Here is a 22,683-nt window from a genome sequence, read left to right on the forward strand (position 1 = left end):
ATCTGTAACCTCGTGGCCCGGCATATCCCCCACTCTACCATTACCATCAAGCCAGGGGATCAACACTGGTTCAATGAAGAGTGCAGGAGGGCATTCCAGGAGCAGCACCAGGCGTACCTAAAAATGAGGTGTCAACCTGGTGAAGCTACAACACAGGACTACTTGTGAGCCCAACAGCATAAGCAGCAAGTGATAGACAAAACTAAGCGACCCCACAACCAACGGATCAGATCTAAGCTCTGCAGTCCTGCCACATCTAGTTGTGAATGGTGGTGGACAATTAAACAACTCACTGGAGGAGGAAGCTCCACCAATATCCCCATCCTCAATGATGGAGGAGCCCAGCACACCAGTGCAAAAGATAAGGCTGAAGCATTTGCTACAATCTTCAGCCAGAAGTGCTGAGTGGATGATCCATCTTGGCCTCATCCGGAGGTCCGCAGCATCCAAATGCCAGTCTTCAGCCAATTCGATTCACTCCACATGATATCAAGAAACGGCTTGAGGCCCTGGATATGACAAAGGCTATGGGCCCTGACAATACACTGGCAATAGTACTCAAGACTTGTGCTCCAAAAATTGCTGCGTACCTAACTAAGCTGTTCCAGTACAGCTACAACATTGGCATCTTCCCAACTATGTGGAAAATTGGCCACATTTGTCCTGTATACAAAAAACAGGACAATTCCAACCCGGCCAATTACCACCCCATTAGTCCACTCTTGATCATCAGTAAGCTAATGGAAGGGGTCATCAACAGTGTTATCACATATTGATGCCCAGTTTGGGTTCCGCCAGGGTCACTCAGCTCCTGAGCTCATTACAGCCTTGGTTCAAACATGGACAAAAGAGTTGAACTCCCTAGTTAATGCGAGAGTGACTGCCCTTGACATCAAGGCCCCATTTGACCGAGTGTAGCATCAAAGAGCCCTAGCAAAACTGGAGTCAATGGGAATTGGGGAAAACTCTCCGCTGGTTGGATTCATACCTAACACAAAGTTGGTTGTGGTTGTTGGAGCTCAGTCATCTCAGCTGCAGGACATCACTGCAGGAGTTCCTCAGGGTAGTGTCCTGGGCCCAACCATCTTCAGCTGCTTCATCAATGACCTTCCTTCCATCATAAGGTCAGAAGTGGAGATGTTCACTGATGATTCCACAATGTTCAGCACCATTTGCAACTCCCCAGATACTGAAGCAGTCCATGTCCAAATGCATCAAGACCTGGACAATATCCAGGCTTGGGCTGACAAGTAGCAAGTAACATTCACACCACACAAGTCTCAAGCAATGACCATCTCCAACAAGAGAGAATCCAGCCATCGCCACTTGACATTCAATGGCATTATCGTCACTGTATCCCCCCACTAGCAACGTCATGGCTTTTACCATTGACCAGAAACTGAACTGGACTAGCCATATAAATACTGTGGCTACAAGAGCAGGTCAGAGGCTAGAAGTCCCGCGACGAATAAGTTGCCTCCTGACCCCTCAAAGCCTGTTCAGCATCTATAACGCTCAAGTCAGGAGTGTGATAGAATACTCCCCACTTTTGCCTGGATGAGTGCAGCTCCCACAACACTCAAGAAGCTCGACACTGGCCAGGACAAAGCAGCCCACTTGATTGGCACCCCTTCCACAAACATTCACTTCCTCCACCACCGACACACAGTAGCAGCAGTGTGTACCATTGACAAGATGCACTGCAGGGATTCACCAAGGCTCCTTAGACAGCACCTTCCAGACCCATGACCATTACCATGTAGAAGGACAAGGGCAGCAGATAGATGGAAGCACCACCACCTGAAAGTTCCCCTCCAAGTCACTCACCATCCTGACTTGGAAATATATCGCCTTTCCTTCACTGTCTCTGGGTCAAAATCCTGGAACTCCCTCCCTAACAGCCCTGTGGATAGCTCACCACCACCATCTCAAGGGCAATTAAGGATGGGCAATAAATGCTTGCCCAGCGATTGAAGCCCACATCCTGTGAGTGAATTTTTAAAAAGTGGCACAAATACAGCCATCAATGTACCAGGAAAATAAATGAGGGAGGGGGGCCCCGAGTCAGACAGGAACAAGGAATGATCCACATTCCCCACAAAAAAGGCAGGCCTTTTATGACCCATGGCATTGCCTCATAGCAATAGCTTATTTGGAGGGAGTGAATGGAGTTGAAGGAATAGTTGTTCAGACTGAGAGCAAGATCAGCCAGGCAAAGAAGGGTGGTGGTGGATGGGGACTGGTTGCATCTCCATTCAAGGAAGTGGGATTCGACATCCATGGTTAAATGGAGACAGTTTGGGCTAGGAAACTGAAGTGACACAGGACAAAGGAAGAGTCATAGGTGTAAGTAGGAAGAGAATGGACAAAGGGAAAATCAATAGAGTCGAGACAGGAAGAAATAAGTTCAGTGGGGCAGCAACAGGCTGTCACAATAGATTGACTAGAGCAATCTTGTTAATGTACCATTTGGAACTCCTGGTTATAACAGCAAAAATAGTGGCACACACTCCGATAGACAGCATTTGCATTTAAAATAGCACTGAGAGGGGCGGGAGTTCATTGTAAACAGTACGGAGAGACAGGCAAGAGTTTTTTATAAACAGCATCGAGAGAGAGACGGGAGTTCATTTTAAACAGCACAGAGAGGCGAGAGTTCATTGTAAACAGCGCAGAGAGAGAGACGAGAATTCTTTTTAAACAGCATGGAGAGAGAGGCGGGAGTTCATTGTGAACAGCACAGAGAGAGAGCCAAGAGTTCATTATAAACAGCGCGGAGAGAGGCGAGAGTTCATTTTAAACAGCGCGGAGAGAGGTGAGAGTTCATTTTAAACAGCAGAGAGAAAGAGAGAGAGACGGGAGTTCATTTTAAACAGCGCAGAGAGAGAGGCAAGAGTTCATTGTAAACAGCACAGAAAGGGAGATGAGAGTTCATTGTAAACAGCAGAGAGAGAGACGAGAGTTCATTATAAACAGGGCAGAGAGAGAGATGGGAGTTCATTTTAAACAGTGTAGAGACACAGGCGAGAGTTCATTGTAAACAGTGCGGAGAGAGAGATGAAAGTTCATTTTAAAACAGCGCAGAGAGACAGGCGAGAGTTTATTGTAAACAGCATGAAGAGAGAGGCGAGAATTCATTCTAAATAGTGTGGGAGAGGGGTGAGTGTTCATTATAAACAGACAGCCCTATTTTAAGGGGTGTGACCATTTTCTGGTACAAGGTGCCCAGGCATATCTTCCCCCTCCCTAATGTGGCACAGCATCTGCAGTTCAGCTTCCAGGTCAGTAATCATGATCCAGAATTCTTCTAGCCACTGAACAGTCGCAAGGAAATCACTTTCGGCCCTGAAAAGTGCCCAGTCTACCTCCAGTTACCCAGAGGGCATGGTACCTCAACAATTTGAGCAACTGGTGAAGCTAACTGTTTCATGCTGCTGCTATGCAGTCACAGCACGAGTGGTATTCACCACTAACAGAATGCTGCCGTCAAGCCAAAAAGACGCTCTGCCTATCACACAAATGAGTAATGTAGTACATGAATTTCAATGCAAGTGTGATGCTAGGCATGTAGGCCATATGTCCCAAAGACGTATCTTTCCTTGTGTTTTCTAGAATGCTGCTCATCTTTTAGACTTTGAGCCTACAGCTGCTAGTCTATGTTCAACAATCTTGTCTCTCTTTTTCTCCAGTAAAATCCAAAAATATTCTCCTTCTGAATCTGCGAAAGTGTACGACAAAGCGGTAAACAGGAAATCAGGAGTGCACTTTAACCCCAGGCAAACACTGGATTTCCTGAGAAATGGAGTAGGACATGCGGAAATAACAGAAACAGTGAAGAGGAATATCGTCAAACAGTACTTAGATGTAAGTCTCAGATTTTTTGGGGGGAGTTGAAGTGTTTAGCATGCCATTTCCAGACATTTAATTAAGATTCTGTTTCAGCAGCACAGAACCAGCCCCTTCTACATTTTCTGTAAATAATTTTATATCAGCCGTGCAGCAGTAATCTTTGGTTCTTACCACTGTCCTTGTGGCAGGTGATTTTTGTTGGTGGCTGATTCTGGCCCTATATTCTGTGATGACCAGGCCAGGTGCAAGAAAAATATTGTGAATGATGAAGTCAAGACCGGGTCAGTGACTGTGTGTCGATAGCAGGTGGTCTGGCCAACCATTGGTTTGCATCTAAATTCATAAACTGAACCACTCTATACAAGAAAGAAAGGAGGCAGAAAGCAGGAAACTATAGGCCAGTTACCTACCATCTGTTATTGGAAAAATGCTGAAAACCATTTTTAAGGAATTAATAACAGGACATTTAGAAAATCACAATACAATCAGGTCAACATGGTTTTGTGAAAGGGAAATTCTGTTTGACACACACATTAGATTTTGAGGATGTGACAAGCAGACTGAATAAAGGGGAACCAGTAGATGTAGTGTATTTGGATTTCCAAAAAGCCATTCACTTATGTGTCACATAAAAGGTTGCTACATAAGATGGCTCATGGTGTTGGGGGTGATGCATATTAGCATGGATAGAGGACTGGCTAACTAACAGGAAACAGAGTCAGGATAAATGGGTCATTTTCAGGTCGGCAAACTAACTAGTGGAGTGCCACAGGGATCAGTGCTAGGACCACAACTGTTTCCAATCTCTATTGTTATGACTGGTCCCAGACAAGGCCCCCAATTTGTTAAATTCCCGCATGAGGTCCACTCTTTGTTCAACCCCCTCAGTTGTTCACAACAAGCTTAGTTTAAAAATCCTTTCCCCGTGGATACCTTTTCTCAGTCCAAATATATTTACATTTTATAAGGAGCCAATTTAACCAGGCTTTCTTGAGTCAAAGAAAGACAATGTTTATTAGTTACTAAAACCCAAGGGAAAATAAAATGATGCAACATATGAGAAATGAGAAGTTAAAAGTCCAAATAAAAGTTAAATATACAAATCAGTCCTTGGTTTGTCCGTGAGGTGTAGATGGTGGTATGTTGCAGCCGTTAAGTTGGGTGATTTCAGTAGAGCTGACTTTGGCAGATTTGCAGTCTATTGGAGACACTTGTTGGCTTGTCCCATCGGAGGAATCCTGGTTCTCTCTGCAGGATAACTGAAGAGGCTGTCTTGTCTCTTTTTACTTGTAGTCTCTGCTAGAACACACTTGCAACCCAGCAAAAGATAGAGAGAGAGATATCACCTTGTCTTTGCATGGGTGACTGACTGGTGTTTCTTCTTGTTTCACTCTCAAACACTGGTTTGCAGCCAGCTTCTTAATCCATTTTCCTTGTGTATTCCTGGGAGGGGAAATAGTCATGTTTTGTGCCCAAAGTCCGTTTTTCTTCCATCTTAAACCATCTTACACATTGAGATATAAATCCGAGGACTCAACACGGCAGAGTCCCGAGAGGAGTGTAAAAAGCACAAGGGGGAACTTAAAAAGCAAACTAGGAAAGCTAAGAGAGTACAGGAGAAAGCATTGGTGGGTAGAATGAAGGAAAACCCAAAGGGTTTTTTTAAATATATAAAGAACAAGAGAATAACTAGGGAAGGAGTAGGGCCAATTCGGGACCATAGAGATAATGTGTGTGTGGGTCTGGAAGGCGTGGGTACAGTCCTCAATGAATACTTTGCATCGGTGTTCACAATGGAAAAGGACGACTTGGGTATAGACATCAGTGTAGAGGACTGAAATATTAGAGGAAATTAACATAGAGAGAGAGGAGGTACTATCAGGTTTAGTGGCCTTAAAAGTGGATAAATCTGCAGGCTCGGATGAGATGTATCCCAGGCTGTTGAAGGAGGCAAGGGAAGAGATATCAGGGGCCCTAGCAGTAATTTTCAAATCCCCTTTGGCCACAAGTGAGGTGCCAGAGGACTAGAGGACTGCTAACATTAACCCATTATTAAAAAGGGGAGGAGGGGATAGACTAGGAAATTACAGGCCATTCAGTCTAACTTCGGTGGTGCGGAAGTTACTAGAAAGAATTCTGAGGGATAGAATATATCTGCACTTGAAGAGTCACAGGTTGATCAGGGATAGTCAGCATGGATATGCCATGAGCAGGTCATGTTGACTAATTTGATTGAATTTTTTTAGGAGGTAACCAGGAGTGTTGATAAGGGTAATGCATTTGATGTGGTTGACATGGACTTTAGCAAGGCTTTTGTTAAGGTCCTTCATGGCAGACTGGTCAAGAAAGTAAAAGCCCATGGGATCCAAGGAAAAGTGGCATGTTGGATTCAAAATTGGCTGAGAGGCAGGAAACAGAGGGTGATGGTAGAGAGATGTTTCTGTGACTGGAAGTCTGTTTCCAGTGGGGTTCCGCAGGGCTCAGTGCTGGGACCCTTGCTGTTTGTGCTGCACATAAATGACTTGGACTTAAATGTAGGAGGCATGATCAAGAAGTTCATGAATGATGTGAAAATTGGTAGGATGGTAAATAGTGAGGAGGATAGCAAGAGGATATCAATGGACTGGTCAGGTGGGCAGAGCAGTGGCAAATGGAATTCAACCTGGAAAAGTGTGAGGTAATGCACTTGGGGAGGGCTAACAAGGCAAGGGATTACACTATAAATGGTAGGAACTGAAGCTTAGAGGGACCTTGGTGTGCAAATCCACAAATCCCTGAAGTAGCACAGCAGATAGATAAGGTGGTTAAGAAGGCATATGAGGTACTTGCCTTTATTAACCAAGGCATAGAATACAAGAGCAGAAGGTTGTGCTGCAACTGGATAAAACGCTGGTTAGGCCACAACTGGAGTACTGTGTGCAGTTCTGGTCACCACATTATAGGTAGAACGTGATTGCATTGGAGAGGGTGTAGAGGTTTACCAGGATGCTACCTGGGCTGGAGGGTCTGAGCTATGAGGAAAGATTGGATAGGCTGAGGTTGTTTTCCTTGGAGCAGCGAAGGTTGAGAGGGGACCTGATAGAGGTGTATAAGATTATGAGGGGCATAGATAGGGTGAATAGGAAGGCACTTTTTCCATTAGTAGAGGGGTCAATAACCAGGGGGCATAGATTTAAGGTAAGAGGTAGAAAGATAAGAGGTGAGTTGAGGAGAAATATTTTCACCCAGAGGGTGGTAGGAACTTGGAACTCACTGCCTGAAAGGGTGGTTGAGTCGGAAACCCTCATAACATTTAAGAAGTATTCAGATTTTCACTTGTGTTGTCATAGCCTCCAAGGCTATGGGCCAAGCGCTGGAAAATAGATAAGACCATGAGACATAGAAGCAGAAATTAGGCCATTCGGCCCATCGAGTCTGCTCCGCCATTCAATCATGGTTGATAAGTTTCTCAACCCCATTCTCCCGCCTTCTCCCCATGACCTTTGATCCCCTTACCAATCAAGAACCTATCTCGGTCTTAAATACACTCAATGACCTGGCCTCCACAGCCTTCTGTGGCAATGAATTCCATAGATTCACCACTCTCTGGCTAAAGAAGTTTCTCCTCATCTCTGTTCTAAAAGGTCTTCCCTTTACTCTGAGGCTGTGCCCTCGGGTCCTAGTCTCTCCTACTAATGGAAACATCTTCCCCATGTCCACTCTATCCAGGCTTTTCGGTAATCTGTAAGTTTCAATCAGATCCCCCCTCATCCTTCTAATCTCCATCGAGTATAGACCCAGAGTCCTCAAACATTCCTCATACGTTAAGCCTTTCATTTCTGGGATCGTTCTTGTGAACCTCCTCTGGACCCTCTCCAGGGCCAGCACATCCTTAAAATGGGATTAGTATAGTCAGATCTTTGTGGACCGGCGCAGACATGATGGGTCGAATGGCCTCCTGTGCTCTAGACATCTATGAGAAATCAACAGGAGGCGGATTTTTGGATGACTGCTAAGATGTGGGAATCAGTCTCCAATGTCTCCGCAAACACATGAGGTTAAAAGTCCAGCCTTTTGCATTTTCCATATCTTCCTTTCAAGTCTCTGTTCAAAGAAGGCCATGACACCTCTTCAGGTGTGACATTCCATGTTCTCAGGACAGGTCTGAGAGTATAATCCACATAGGAATTTTCTCGAACGTGATCACTTTACATTATCAGCCATCTTTTGATCACACTTTACTTGTATTTCTTTAAAGACACGGGTCTTATTTATAAGAAAAAAAGTTCCATATGCCCATAGGTAGTTGGTAGCATTAGTCCGCTGTCGTGTCAATATTAATGACTTAGATGAAGGGCTAGAGTGTATTGTAATGAAATTTGCTGATGATACAAAAACAGGAAAGCAAGAGGTGAGGAGGACTCAAAGAGAAATATAGGTTAAGTGAGTGTTCAAAAATTTGGCAGATGGGAGCATAATGTGGGAAAATGTGAGGCTTTCAGGAAGAATAGAAAAGCAGAATATTATTTAAATGTAGAAAGACCGCAGAATACTGCAGTACAGAGGGATTTGGGTGTCCTTGTATATGAATCACAAAAAGTTAACATGCAGATACAGCAAGTAATTAAGCAAGTAACTGGAATGTTTGCTTTTACTGCAAGGGGGTTGGAGTATAAAAATAAGGAAATCTTGCTACAGCTGTACAGGACATTAGTGAGACCATATCAAGAGTATTGTGTGCCGTTTTGGCCTCCTTACAGAAGAATAGATGTACTTGCATTGGAAACAGTTTACTCAGCTGATTCCTGGAATGAAGAGGTTTTCTTATGAGAAGAGGTTGAGCAGGTTGGCCTATTCTCGTTGGAGATGTACAAAAGGGGGCTTGACATGATAGATGCTGAGAGGGTGCTTCTCCTCTGGAAGGAATCTAGAACTAGGTGACCAAGATGAGGAGGAATTTCTTATGAGGGTCACCCTTTGCTTTATATTGTCTCTTAGTGTTCTTCCTACCAAAATGAATCACTGCAATCTTATCTGCATTAAATTTCATCTGCCTCGTGTCTACCTATTCCAACAACCTGTCGGTGACCTTTTGAAGTTCTACACTATCCTCCTCCTCAGTTCACAATGCTTCCAAATTTCGGATCATCTGCAAATTCTGAAATTGTGCCCTGTGTTAAATTTCATCTGCCATGTGTCTGCCCATTCCATTCCTTTTGAAGTCTCTATCTCTCCTCATTATTTACTGTATTTCCAAATTTTGTGTCATCTGCAAATGATGCCTAGTTTGGGTCACTTATACGTATATACATACCTATTTATATTCCTGTTACTTTTCTTTCAGTTCAAAACGCTGATGGAACACTTGGATCCAGATGAAGAGGATGAAGATGGGGAAGTATCTGCCAGCACTGCAGCCCGAAATAAGGCAATCAATGCACTTCTCGGAGGAAGTAGCCCAAAAAACACTGCAGAAACAGATGATGAAGAGAGCGATGGGGAGGAGCGAGCAGGCGGAGGCATTGCAGGGGTAAGGAAACAGGAGTTGGTGTTATACTTATGGCCCATATAACTAGGAACATAGGACTTAGGAGCAGGCCATTCAATAAGATAATGGCTGATATGGTTGTGGTCTCAACTCCACTTTGCCATCTGCCCCTGTAACCCTCGACTCCCTTGTGTATCAAAAATCTAAGTCAGCCTTCAATAAATTCAATGACCCAGCCTCCACTGCTTTCTAGGGAAGAGAATACTACAGACCAACGACCCCTTAAGAAAAAAAAAATTGTCCTCATATTAGTCTTGAAAGATAGACATTTGATTCTTAAACTGTCTCCTAGTTCTTGTCTCTCCCTCAAAAGGAAATACCCTCCAGGTATCCACCTTGTCAAGTCCCCTCAGGATCTTGTGTTTCAATAAGGTCACCTCTCATTCTTCTAAACACTAATAGGTATAGGCACAACCTGCTCAACCCTTCATCATAAGATAGCCCGTCATCAACTAAAAGAGGTAAATCCTTCTCAGGTGTATTTCCGCATATTTGCCCTAGCTATTTGAGTTAATTTGCTTAGAGCCATAGAACACTACAGCACAGAAAACAGGCCATTCGGCCCTTCTAGTCTGTGCCAAAATATTATTCCGCTAGTCCCATTGACCTGCACCTAGTCCATAACCCTCCAGACCTCTCCATGTATCTAATTTATTCTTAAAACTTAAGAGTGAGCCCACATTTACCACGTCGGATGGTAGCTCGTTCCACACACTCACCACTTTCTGAGTGAAGAAGTTCCCCCTAAGCCTTTCCCCTTTCCCCTAAAGCCACGTCCTCTCATGTTTATTTCTCCTAATCTAAGTGGAAAGAGCCTACTCGCATTGACTCTGTCTATATCCCTCATAATTTTGTAAACTTTTATCATATCTCCCCTCATTCTTCCACGCTGCAAGGAATAAAGTCCTAACTTGTTTAATCTTTCCCTGTAACTCAACTCCTTAAGACCCGGCAACATCCTAGTAAATCTTCTCTGCACTCTCTCAATCTTATTGATATCCTTCCTGTAGTTAGGCGACCAGAACTGCACACAATACTCCAAAGTTGGCCTCACCAATGCCTTATACAACCTCATCATAACATCCCAACTCCTATACTCAATACTTTGATTTATGAAGGCCAGTATGCCAAAAGCTTTCTTTACAACCTTGTCAACATGTGACGCCACTTTCAGGGAACTATGTATCTGAACTCCCAGATCCCTTTGTTCCTCCGCACTCCTCAGTGCCCTACCATTTACTGTGTATATCCTACCTTGGTTTGACCTTCCAAAATGTAACACCTCACACTTTTCTGCATTAAATTCCATCTACCATTTTCTGGCCCATTTTTCCAGTTGGTCCAGATCTCTCTGTAAGCTTTGAAAGCCTTCCTCGCTGTCCACAACGCCTCCAATCTTAGTGTCATCAGCAAACTTGCTGATCCAATTCACCACATTATCATCCAAATCATTGATATAGATAACAAACAACAATGGTCCCAGCACAGATCCCTGAGGCACACCACTAGTCACAGACCTCCAGTCTGAGAAGCAACCATCCACTACCACTCTCTGTCTTCTCCCACACAGCCAATTTCGAATCCAGGTTACAACTCTCCATGGACACCAAGTGTCTGAACCTTCTGAACTAACCTCCCATGTGGGACCTTGTCAAAGGCCTTACTAAAGTCCATGTAGACAACATCCACAGCCTTTCCTTCATCTTGGTAACCTCCTCGAAAAACTCTACAAGGTTTGTTAAACACGACCTACCACGCACAAAGCCATGCTGACTATCCTTAAGCAGCCCTCGGCTGTCCAAATAATTATATATCCGATCTCTCAGAACACCTTCCAATAATTTACCTACTACTGACGTCAGGCTCACTGGCCTGTAATTACCTGGTTTACTTTTGAAGCCTTTTTTAAACAACGGAACAACATGAGCTACCCTCCGATCCTCCGGCATCTCACCCGTGGCTAAGGACATTTTAAATATTTCTGCCAGGGTCCCTGCAATTTCTATACTAGTCTCCCTCAAGGTCCGAGGGAATATCATGTCAGGCCTGGGGGATTTATCTACCTTTAATCGCTGTAAGGCAGCAAGCACCTCCTCCTCTTTAATCGCTATATGTTCCATGAAACTACTGCTTGTTTCCCTTCCTTCCTTATACACTATGCCAGTTTCCTGAGTAAATACTGATGCAAAAAAATTGTTTAAGATCTCCCCCATCTCGTGAGGCTCCACACATAGACGACCACTCTGATCTTCAAGGGGACCAATTGTGTCCCTTACTATCCTTTTACTCTTAATATACTTGTAGAAACCCTTCGGGTTTACCTTCACATTATCTGCCAAAGCAACCTCACGTCTTCTTTTTGTCTTCCTAATTTCCTTTTTTTAGTATTTTCTTACATTTTCTATACTCTACAAGTACCTCATTTGCTCCTTGTTGTCTATACCTGCTATACACCTCTCTCTTCTTCTTAACCAGATCACCAATATCCCTTGAAAACCAAGGTTCCCTATGCCTGTTAACTTTGCCTTTAATCCTGACAGAAACATGCAAACTCTGCACACTCAGAATTTCACCTTTGAATGCCTTCCACTAACTGACCACATCCTTGCCAGAAAACAATTTATGCCAATCCACTCTTCCTAGATCCTTTCTCATTTCCATAAAATTGGCCTTTCTCCAATTTAGAATCTCAACTCGAGGACCAGATCAATCCTTATCCATAATTAGCTTAAAACTAATGACATTGTGGTCACCGGACCCAAAATGTTCACCTACACATAACTTCTGTCACCTGACCTGTCTGGTTCCCTAATAGGAGATCAAGTATTGCATCCTCTCTCATTGGTACCTCTATATATTGATTTAGAAAACTTTCCTGAACACATTTGACAAACTCCAAGCCATCCAGCCCTTTTACAGTATGGGAGTCCCAGTCAATATGTGGAAAGTTAAAATCTCCTACCATCACAACTTTCTGTTTCTTACATCGGTCTGCTATCTCTCTACAGATTTGCTCCTCCAATTCTCTCTGACTATTGGGCGGTCTATAATACAACCCTATTAGTGTGGTCACACCTTTCCCATTCCTCAGCTCCACCCATATGGCCTCTGTAGCTGAGCCCTCCGGGCTATCCTGCTTATGCACAGCTGTGCTATTTTCCCTGACTGATAATGCCACTCCTCCCCCTTTCATCCCTCCCCCTCTATTACGTCTGAAACAACGGAACCCTGGAACATTGAGCTGCCAGTCCTGCCCCACCTGCAACCAAGTCTCACTAATAGCAATAATGTTGTAATCCCACGTGCTAATCCACGCCCTAAGCTCATCTGCCTTTCCGACACTACTCCTTGCATTGAAATAGATGCACCTGAGAACATTTCTATCACGTATGGACCCTTGATTTCTGTCTATACATACATTCCTCTCTTGACCTTTATCCTCGTCCATCTTACTATCTCCTCTAACACACTGGTTCCCCTTACATACCCTTAGACTGTATTTAAGAATTGCAACACAATTCCCCAGGTTCACTGGAACTTTGGGGAGGGATCTTCACATGTATAAGTTAGGGGTTCAACTGTACCCCATTGTATGGGTGATGACATCTGCTGTATATCCCTAGCATTTTCTGACTGACTCCGGATGGCCAAGTCTCTCCCCATAGCCTGGTTAGAGTTACCACCTGAACTTCCCCTGTTGGTTTCAAAGTTGTTCTCAGAATGTGATGCACCTTTTGATCGAGTATAGGGACTTCATATGGTAACATGGGGACTGTTAATCAGAGAGCCCAGAGCCAAATTATTTCATCAGTATTTTAGATCATGCATGTGGTAATAATTGAAATGTCTCTGAATCACCTTTGGTGATTTGGCAAATGGAGTGTAATATAGGAAAATGTGAAGTTATCCACTTTGGCAGGAAGAATAGAAAAGTAGCATATTATTTAAACAGACTGCAGAACGCTGCAATACAGAGGGATCTGGGTGTCCTTGTACATAAATCACAAAGTTAGCATGCAGGTACAGCAAATGATTAGGAAGGCAAATGGAATGTTGGCCTTTAATGCAATGGGGATGGGGTATAAAAATAGGGAAGCCTTGCTACACTATACAGGGCATTGGTGAGACTGCACCTGGAGTATTGTGTATAATTTTAGTCTCCTTATTTAAAGAGGGACATACTTGCATTGAAGGTAGTTCAGAGAAGGTTCACTAGGCTTGATTCTTGGGATGAAGGAGTTATCTTAGGAAAGGTTGAGCAGGTTGGGCCTATACTCATTGGAATTTAGGAGGATGTGAGGTGATCTTATTGAAACATAAGATTGAGTGGGCTTGATAGGGTAGATGCTGAGAGGATGTTTCCCTTCATGGGGGAGAATAAAACCAGGGAGCAGTTTCAGAATATCACAATCTTAATGGCACAGAAAAAGGCCATTCGGCCCATCATGTCTGCACCAGCTCTCCAAATGAGTATTATGACCCAGTGCCATTGCCCTGCCTTTACCCCATACCCTTGTACATTGTTTCTATTCAAATAATCATCTAATACCCTCTCGAATGCCTCGATTGAACCTGCCTCCACCACACTTCCAGGCCGTGCATTCCAGACCTGAACCACTCGTTGTGTGAAAAAGTTTTTTCTCACATCACATTTGATTCTTTTGCAAATCACTTTAAATCTGTGTCTTCTTGTTCTTGGTCCTTTTACAAGTGGGGACAGCTTCTCCCTATCTACTCTGTCCAGCTCTCATGATTTCGAATATCTCTATCAAACTTCCTCTTAGCCGCCTTCTTTCTAAAGAGAACAGTCCCAACCTCTCCAATCTATCCTCATAGCTGAAGTTGCTCATCCCTGGAACCATTGTAAACCTCTTCTGCACTCTCTCCAATGTGTTCACATCCTTCCTATAGTGTGGTGCCCAGAACTGTACACAATACTCCAGCTGATGAGTGTCTTATATGAATTCAGTATCACCTCCCTGCTTGTACTCTATGTTCCTATTAATAAAGCCCAGGATATAATATGCTTTATTAACTGCTCTCTCCACCTGTCCTGCTATCTTCAATGATCTATGCACATATACACTCAAGCCTTTCTTCTCCTGCACCCCCTTCAAAATTTCACCCCTTATTTTACATTGTCTGTCCATGTTCTTCCTATCAAAATGTTTCACCTCACATTTCTCCACATTGAACTTCATCTGGCACCTATCTGCCCACTCCACCAACTTGTCTTTGTCCTCTTGAAGTTCCACACCATCCTCCTCACAGTTCACAACACTCCCAACCTTCATATCATCTGCAAACTTTGAAATTGTCCCTTGCACACCAAAATCCTAATATACATCAGGAAAAGCAAGGGTCCCAATATCTACCCATGGGGAACTCCACTACACCTTCCTCCAGACCAAAAAATATCCATTGACCATTACTGTCTGCTTCCTATTTTTTACTAATTTTGTATCCATATTGCTACTGTCCCTTTTATTCCATGAGCAATAACTTTTCTCAAGTTGGTTGTGTGGCAGTGTCTCAAATGCTTTTTGAAAGTCCATGTACACCACATCAACAGCATTAGCCTCTTTGGCCTTTTCTGTTACCTCTTCAAAAAAACTCCAGCAAGTTAGTTAAATGTGATTTCCCCTTTAGAAATCCATGCTGGCTTTTCCTTATCAACCCATGTTTTTCCATGTGACAACTAATTCTATCCCGAATAATTGTTTCTAGAATCTTGCCCACCACTGAAGTTAAACTGACTGGTCTGTAATTGCTGGGCTTATTCTTACCTTTTTTGAACAAGGCGTAATATTTGCAATTCTCCAGTCCTCTGGCACCTCCCCTGAGAGTAGGGAAGACTGAAAGATTATGGCCAGTGCCCCTGCAATTTCTACTCTCACTTCCTTCAATATCTTTGGATGCATCGCGTCCGGTCCCGGTGTCTTGTCAACTTTAAGTACCGACAGTCTACTCAACACTTCCTCCTTATCAGTTTTGAACCCTTCTAGTGAGAGCTTCCTCGTCTGTCACCATGGCCTGGGTAGCATCTCCCTCCTTGGTAAAGACGGATGCAAAGTATTCATTTAATACCTCAGCCATGGCCCCTTCATCCATGTGTAAATTCCCTTTTAGGTCCCTAATCGGCCCTACTCCTCCGCCACCCTTTTAATATTTATATGGTCTACAGAAGACTTTGGGATTCCCCTTTATGTTGGCTGCCAATTTTTTTCCCATAAGGGGTCTCTGCTGGAGGCTGGCTCATTGAATATATTCAAAACTGAGTTAGACAGATTTTTGATCTGCAGGGAGTTGAGGGTTGTGGGGGCAGGCAAGAAAGTGGCATTAAGGCCACAGTCAGATCAGCCATGATCTTAGTGACTGGTGGAGCAGGCTCAAGGAGCTGAATGACCTACTCCTGCTCCTACTTACCTTTTTATGTTTGGGACAGGAGAGAATGGTGAAGGAGGATTTATATTTTACTCAATGTGCACCTAGATAAATTATATTCTCCAGGTTCCCATTTCCCTCTTTTTTTTAACCCTTCCCAGCCCACCAGGGAATGAGACAATGCAACCCTCTCCCCAGTCCCTTGTTGTTATTCAGGCACCTAGTGCCTGTACTTCTCTTGGGATCTAGTACTGTCATTACATAGGAGGAGTAGTAGCTTACTCCACCATGATCCAGCTAAATCATGGTTGATCATTTACCTCTATTTTCCTACACTGTCCCCATATTGCTTGATGTCATTAGTATCTAGAAATCTATCAATCTGTCTTGAATATGACAGGTGACTGAGCTATCACCCTGAGTGAAGAAATTCCTTCTCATCTCAGTCCTAAATGTCTTCCCATTATTCTGAGACTTTTGTCCCCTGGTTCTAGAACACCCAGCCAAGGGAAATGTCTTATCTGAATCCACCCTGTCGAGCCCCTTAAGAATTTTGGAAGTTTCCATGAGATCACCCTTTATTCCTCTGAACTCTAGAGAATACAAATCTAGTCTCCTCAATCTCTCCCAGGAATCAGTCTGGTGAATCTCTGTTGCACTCCCTGTATGGCAAGTATATCCTTCCTTCGAGGATCAAAACTGTCCACAACACACCATGTGCGGTCTCACCATGGCTCAGACATGTTTGCATTTACTACTTTGGGCCCAGTGTCATTTAGATACGCTCACCTGTACTCTTGGGGTCTAGTGCTGTCTTTCAACTACAGGCCCATCAACTAATGACTTCTCTTTCCAATCATTTCCAAGGCAACCAGAAGATCTAAACGACTGTCGGACCCAGGGGATCTGGGAGCTCAAATGCACGAGGCTGTGGAAGTGATGGATGTGATTGCTATTTGCTGCCCTAAGTATAAAGACAGACCACAGATTGCCAGAGTTGTGGAAAAGACCAGCAGTGGTTTCAGCGTTCATTGGATGGCCGGTTCATATAGTGGCTCTTGGACAGAGGCTAAACGCAGAGAGGGCCGTAAGCTGGTGCCTTGGGTTGATAGTATCAAAGAGTCGGACATCATTTACAAGAAAATTGCTCTGACAAGTGCAAATAAGCTGACTAACAAAGTTGTTCAGACTTTACGATCACTGTATGCAGCAAAAGAAGGATCTTCCTGCTAACACAACTAAAACTGCAGCCAAATTCACAGCAGTGAGGAGAATAAACTTGGGGCTAAAAGACCACATTCTGACAACACTTATAAAAAGAATGGTTTCACGGTCTGCAAAACTCCACTGGGATCCAGACACGGAGACAGACGACAAGAAGGAGCGATTGTCAGATACCATTTTCTCGTGGGAGCTTCCTTCGCTGTTGTACAGCCGAATCTTCTCGATTGATTTTAACTCCCACTGTATTATAGTTTAACAAAACGAAAAATTGTTTATATCTTGGAAAAAGAATTCTGTTTAAAAATAAAAGTTAAGTGAATGTTGGAATTTAGTCTGTTAATGTTCTTAATAAAGTGTTCTTGGAGTTTAACCTAGCAGCAATGGCTTTCTTTAGTGTAGCAGAAGTTCCAGAGAGAAGTTATTTTACAGGATGTACAATGCCAGACTGTGCTGGATATAATTTATTCTAATGAAAGCATGCAGTATCTGTGACCTACACAGGAGATTTTATTTGATTTTTTTTTGTTTTGTAAATGTAGATTTTAAATGTATTAGGGTCACTCTGGCAAAACACAAAAAAAGGGATCCCCAGCAAAAACAAACTGGCGGAACAAATACTGCAATAAATTTTTTACCTCTCTTTGTTACCTGTCTGTTTCCAGTTGGTTGTGTTTTTGATGTCAAGTGAATGTGCAGGAGGTTTGCATTTCCTCAGTGCTGGTGACAAATTCAGTAAAGAGAACCAACCTATTGTTGCTTTCTTCATGAATGTAACTAACTTGCCTTCTGAATTAATGTCCATCTGTGCACAATCTGAAAGAATATTTAATCTTTGATATACCTATTGAAAATGAGTAGACAGACAAGGAAATTGGAACCTTTGCACATCTCATTTTATGATCACTATAGATACCAAACTCTCAATGTATGGTCATGAAGTTGGCCTTGTGTGTTCAACACTAATCTCTCAGGCTGCCAGCCTCAGCCCAGCCAACAGGTTCAATGTGTTCTTGTCAGGAGCATCCAACCACAGTTGGACCAGACACTCATTAGTGTTATCTGTCATTTACTGTACTGCATTAAGGAACTGAGGTGAAGCTGGGGCTAAGTGGTTGGTGTGTGAAGGGATGAAAGAAATGCAGTCAACAGCATTGACAGAAAGAAGGGAAAGCCTCAGGCCCCATCTGCAGAAACTCATTTGGGAAGGACAATGGGAAAAAATGTATTTCAGGAACTCACTTTGTGAAAGTTGGGGTTCTTCACCTAGTATACTGGAAGTTAAATAATAATCAAACTACAAGAAAGAAATATTTGTCTCTTCAGAATAAATCATAGCTTATTTTTGTGGAATGGTTTGCTGAATGTAATTTGGTACACAAGCCTTTAATCACTCACCGTGACTCTCCATAACAAGATGAGCTGTAACTGGTGATGCAACTAATTTAGGGACCTGAAGTTTGGGGAGCAGATTTTAGACTAAACTCAAAAGATACATTCCAAAATTTGGGTTAAACCCTAAAGCACTTATGTTGTCTTCCACCAATACGAAAATAAAACACTGGATGCTGAAAATAGCTAGCAGGACTAGCAGTAGCTGGTGAGAAAGAATTAATGTTTTAGGTTGAAGATCCTGACCTGCTAGGTATTCCCAGCATTTTTTGTCTTTTGCTGTCAATGGACCATCACTGCACTTCCTACTCTCAAAAAGTTCCTGATTGAAACTGCAGACTTCATTCAACTAATTTCATCCACTTTTTAGGAGCAGTGGACAACTTGCATTAAGAATAAAAACAGCTTTTAAAAGAGAAGTTGAAACTGGTCAATATTTGGACTTAGCTAAGTGACTGTAATGCAGCCTACTATGTGTTGATTGGTTGTTTGAGTTTCCCCACTCTTGCCATTAATACCTCAAGATAAGACTCCAGCCCTTCAAATCAGCACAGTGGAGTAATAAACCTTTTCACACCATGTTCTCTTCCTCACCCATGTAGGGTGAGGGGAAGGAGGAATCCTTATGTAGTGACCATTTGATTCCACACCAGAGTTTTTCTCTTTTTTGCCTCTGCCTGGTGATCACATGGTTGGGGAGGGCTGAAAGTGTTTAGTTGATGTTCCAGCCAGTGTGGGGGACAGGCTTTATGGACTAGCTAGTCTATACTTTGTCAATTTTGTATCAAGTCCAACGGACTCCTTACACCCTCTATCAGAGGGAGGGGTAGGGTCACCAGTTGCTGTCCAGTCAGATCAGTGGGAGTAGCTATGAAAAGGGGAGTTGTACAGAGTACCAGGTTATAGGCACCAAGACAATGAACCTGAGCAATGCTGCGTTCTTCAACAGTTCACTCCATTTATTAAATACACCCAATAAATTACAATGATTCTTTACACCCAGAGACGTGAACACAGAAATCTGATCATTGGCCCCAAACGCATCTTCGTTCAAAGGGCAGAAAAGTGCAAAAGTAGCAGAAAGGAGGGGCTTCTGCAGGATAAACTGACATCTATCGGTATAACTGGATCAAAGGGACAGAGGGCAGGACCTGTAGAAACGGTGAGTTCACCAACCAACAGTGGAAAAACATGCATTTCTGAAGCACCTTTCATGGCCTCAAGATGCCACATACATTTTAGAACATTCTGAAGTCCAGTCACTAGTATCGTAGGAAATCAATTTGTGCACAAGAAGATCCCACAAGCTGCAATTAAATGAACATTGTCTTTTTTTGTTGATGGTCAAGGTACAAACAGGATGAAAATACCAGCTGGGAATTCTAATCTGATAAATCGGCTGAAATATACAGTGGTCAGAAGAAATTTGGGGTCGGAAGCAGACAGGGTGCAGCAGGTGACGCTCCCCTTCCCACCACAGAGAACCTCCCACACCCCAGATGTTTTAGTGAGCGTGAATGGTGAGTTATGCTCAATGAGCAGATGCAGATCTGTGGAACTGACCCCCATGGGCACTCAGATATCGTCAAAGATCCGGCTGCGAGACATCGAGAGATACCTTCCACTCGGTTGGTACCTAAAGGAAGAGGGAACAGAATCAGGGCTCAGCACAAACAACTCCAACTTCAGGATGCGACTCAGGTTCACAAAAGACCTGACACCACACTGCAGCTAATACCCTCATGAATATACCACTAACCCTAACTGCTCCATTAACCCCCACCCCCCTCGTTACTGCAATGGGGTCCACAAGCTGCCCCCTGCCGCTGTGCTCCGTACCTCCCCAGCTCGGAGTTCTGATCAGGGCCATCATCACTGAAGGAGTCAGCATTGAAATCCATTGGCTCTGGGTCCTGCAGCAGCTCCATACAATCCCTTTCTGACCTACTGTTCGAGCGGCAATACTTGGTGGAAGCTGAGAGAGAGATGCATTTGCAATCAGTACAAGTCAGTTAACACAGTCAAGATTCCTCAGTGTAGTCTTCACTGAGGAACTGATAATTGAGGGAGAACTATAAACAATACCAACAGGGATTGGGGGAAGAATGAGAAAGAAACGGACAAAGCATATACCCCAGAGAGCACAGTCCCAGAGAGCAAGAGCCAGACAAGCAGAAACCAAGGAGCAGCAGAGAACAAGTAAGAGAGGGATGAACAGCCCCACTTACTGCGCTTTGTTGTATGTAGTGAATCAGGTATTTCAGAGTGAGAGCTCCTATTTCGTGTGAACTCCTCTTTTTGGTGTCCATAACGTTCCTTCCATTCCTGCCAAAAAATACAACTTTTTATACACAAGCACCATAAAAGGGGAGAGAGAACAGAGAAACAGAGGCAGGTTCAGAATGAGGACCTGTTGCTTACCCTCCGACGACTCTCCCCATCCTCCTGTCGCTGTCGTTTCCTCTTTTCTGCAAGAAAAACAAGAAGCGTTTTTCAGGAAACTTGTGACAACCACACTGCATGATACACGGTCTCACCCTGAACACAAGAAGCAAACATCCCCACATACACACACCCACCTCTCCCACACAATCCCCATTCACATCCACACACACACACACACACACACACCAGCAACGCCCTGACCTCTCCCTGAGCTGAGTTAAAATGAGCTGAGATGCTGCAATTATGATTCTGATAAACACACTTCACCTCTTTTAATCAGCTCTTTCCCTTCATCCACAAGGTCAGATGTCATTTCATTGTCTCCCATAAATTGCTGGAAGCCAAGGAGGTTCAGGCAGCGCGTACCCAGGCTGATGAGAAAAATGTTCAAGGTAATGAGCACAACTTTGAGAATCCCATCAGCTCCCCCTCTACATTGTCCCCATCAAACACTCCCAGGACAGGTACAGCACGGGGTTAGATACAGAGTAAATCTCCCTCTACACTGTCCCCATCAAACACTCCCAGGACAGGTACAGCACGGAGTTAGATACAGAGTAAAGATCCCTCTACACCGTCCCCATCAAACACTCCCAGGACAGGTACAGCACGGGGTTAGATACAGAGTAAACCTCCCTCTACACTGTCCCCATCAAACACTCCCAGGACAGGTACAGCACGGGGTTAGATACAGAGTAAAGCTCCCTCTACACTGTCCCCATCAAACACTCCCAGGACAGGTACAGCACGGGGTTAGATACAGAGTAAATCTCCCTCTACACTGTACCCATCAAACACTCCCAGGACAGGTACAGCACGGGGTTAGATACAGAGTAACGCTCGCTCTACACTGTCCCCATCAAACACTCCCAGGACAGGTACAGCACAGCGTTAGATACAGAGTAAAGCTCCCTCTACACTGTCCCCATCAAACACTCCCAGGACAGATACAGCACGGGGAAATATACAGAGTAAAGGTCTCTCTACACTGTCCCCATCAAACACTCCCAGGACAGATACAGCACGGGGTTAGATACAGAGTAAAGCTCCCTCTACACTGTTCCCATCAAACACTCCCAGGACAGGTACAGCACGGGGTTAGATACAGAGTAAATCTCCCTCTACACTGTCCCCATCAAACACTCCCAGGACAGGTACAGCACGGGGTTAGATACAGAGTAAATCTCCCTCTACACCGTCCCCATCAAACACTCCCAGGACAGGTACAGCACGGGGTTAGATACAGAGTAAAGCGCCCTCTACACCGTCCCCATCAAACCCTCCCAGGACAGGTACAGCATGGGGTTAGATACAGAGTAAAGCTCCCTCTACACTGTTCCCATCAAACACTCCCAGGACAGGTACAGCATGGAGTTAGATACAGAGTAAATATCCCTCTACACTGTCCCATCAAACACTCCCAGGACAGGTACAGCAAATGGGTTAGATACAGAGTAAATCTCCCTCTACACTGTCCCCATCAAACACTCCCAGGGCAGGTACAGCACGGGGTTAGATACAGAGTAAAGCTCCCTCTACACTGTCCCCATCAAACACTCCCAGGACAGGTACAGCATGGGGTTAGATACAGAGTAAATCTCCCTCTACACTGTCCCCATCAAACACTCCCAGGACAGGTACAGCACGGGGTTAGATACAGAGTAAATCTCCCTCTACACTGTCCGCATCAAACACTCCCAGGACAGGTACAGCACGGGGTTAGATACAGAGTAAAGGTCTCTCTACACTGTCCCCATCAAACACTCCCAGGGCAGGTACAGCACGGGGTTAGATAGAGTAAAGCAACCTCTACACTGTCCCCATCAAACACTCCCAGGACAGGTACAGCACAGCGTTTGATACAG

At 44.0% G+C, this 22,683-nt stretch overlaps 2 protein-coding genes across 9 annotated transcripts in view; one reads left to right on the plus strand and one right to left on the minus strand.

The window, feature by feature from the left end:
• The window catches only part of LOC121276953 (nipped-B-like protein), a 554,475-nt gene extending 537,121 nt beyond the window's left edge, over nucleotides 1-17,354 (plus strand). For all 6 annotated transcript variants that reach the window (XM_041185678.1, XM_041185679.1, XM_041185683.1 and 3 more), the window contains 3 exons: nucleotides 3,690-3,864; nucleotides 9,173-9,358; nucleotides 16,628-17,354. In XM_041185678.1, the coding sequence (XP_041041612.1) occupies nucleotides 3,690-3,864; nucleotides 9,173-9,358; nucleotides 16,628-16,993 (727 nt within the window). In that variant the 3' untranslated portion in view covers nucleotides 16,994-17,354. The remainder of the gene's footprint in view (nucleotides 1-3,689; nucleotides 3,865-9,172; nucleotides 9,359-16,627) is intronic.
• A 1,953-nt stretch (nucleotides 17,355-19,307) lies between these two features.
• The window catches only part of lmbrd2b (LMBR1 domain containing 2b), a 78,574-nt gene continuing 75,198 nt past the window's right edge, over nucleotides 19,308-22,683 (minus strand). For 2 of the 3 annotated variants that reach the window (XM_041186417.1, XM_041186418.1), the window contains exons 14-17: nucleotides 21,086-21,189; nucleotides 20,795-20,841; nucleotides 20,602-20,698; nucleotides 19,308-20,009 (exon numbers count right to left, since the gene is read on the minus strand). In XM_041186417.1, the coding sequence (XP_041042351.1) occupies nucleotides 19,789-20,009; nucleotides 20,602-20,698; nucleotides 20,795-20,841; nucleotides 21,086-21,189 (469 nt within the window). In that variant the 3' untranslated portion in view covers nucleotides 19,308-19,788. Of the gene's footprint in view, nucleotides 20,010-20,212; nucleotides 20,349-20,601; nucleotides 20,699-20,794; nucleotides 20,842-21,085; nucleotides 21,190-22,683 lie in introns of all 3 variants that reach the window. The other variant, XM_041186419.1, reaches the window with a different exon arrangement.

The sequence above is a fragment of the Carcharodon carcharias genome, chromosome 4 (assembly GCF_017639515.1).
Source record: "Carcharodon carcharias isolate sCarCar2 chromosome 4, sCarCar2.pri, whole genome shotgun sequence".
In the NCBI taxonomy this organism is placed as follows: domain Eukaryota; kingdom Metazoa; phylum Chordata; class Chondrichthyes; order Lamniformes; family Lamnidae; genus Carcharodon; species Carcharodon carcharias.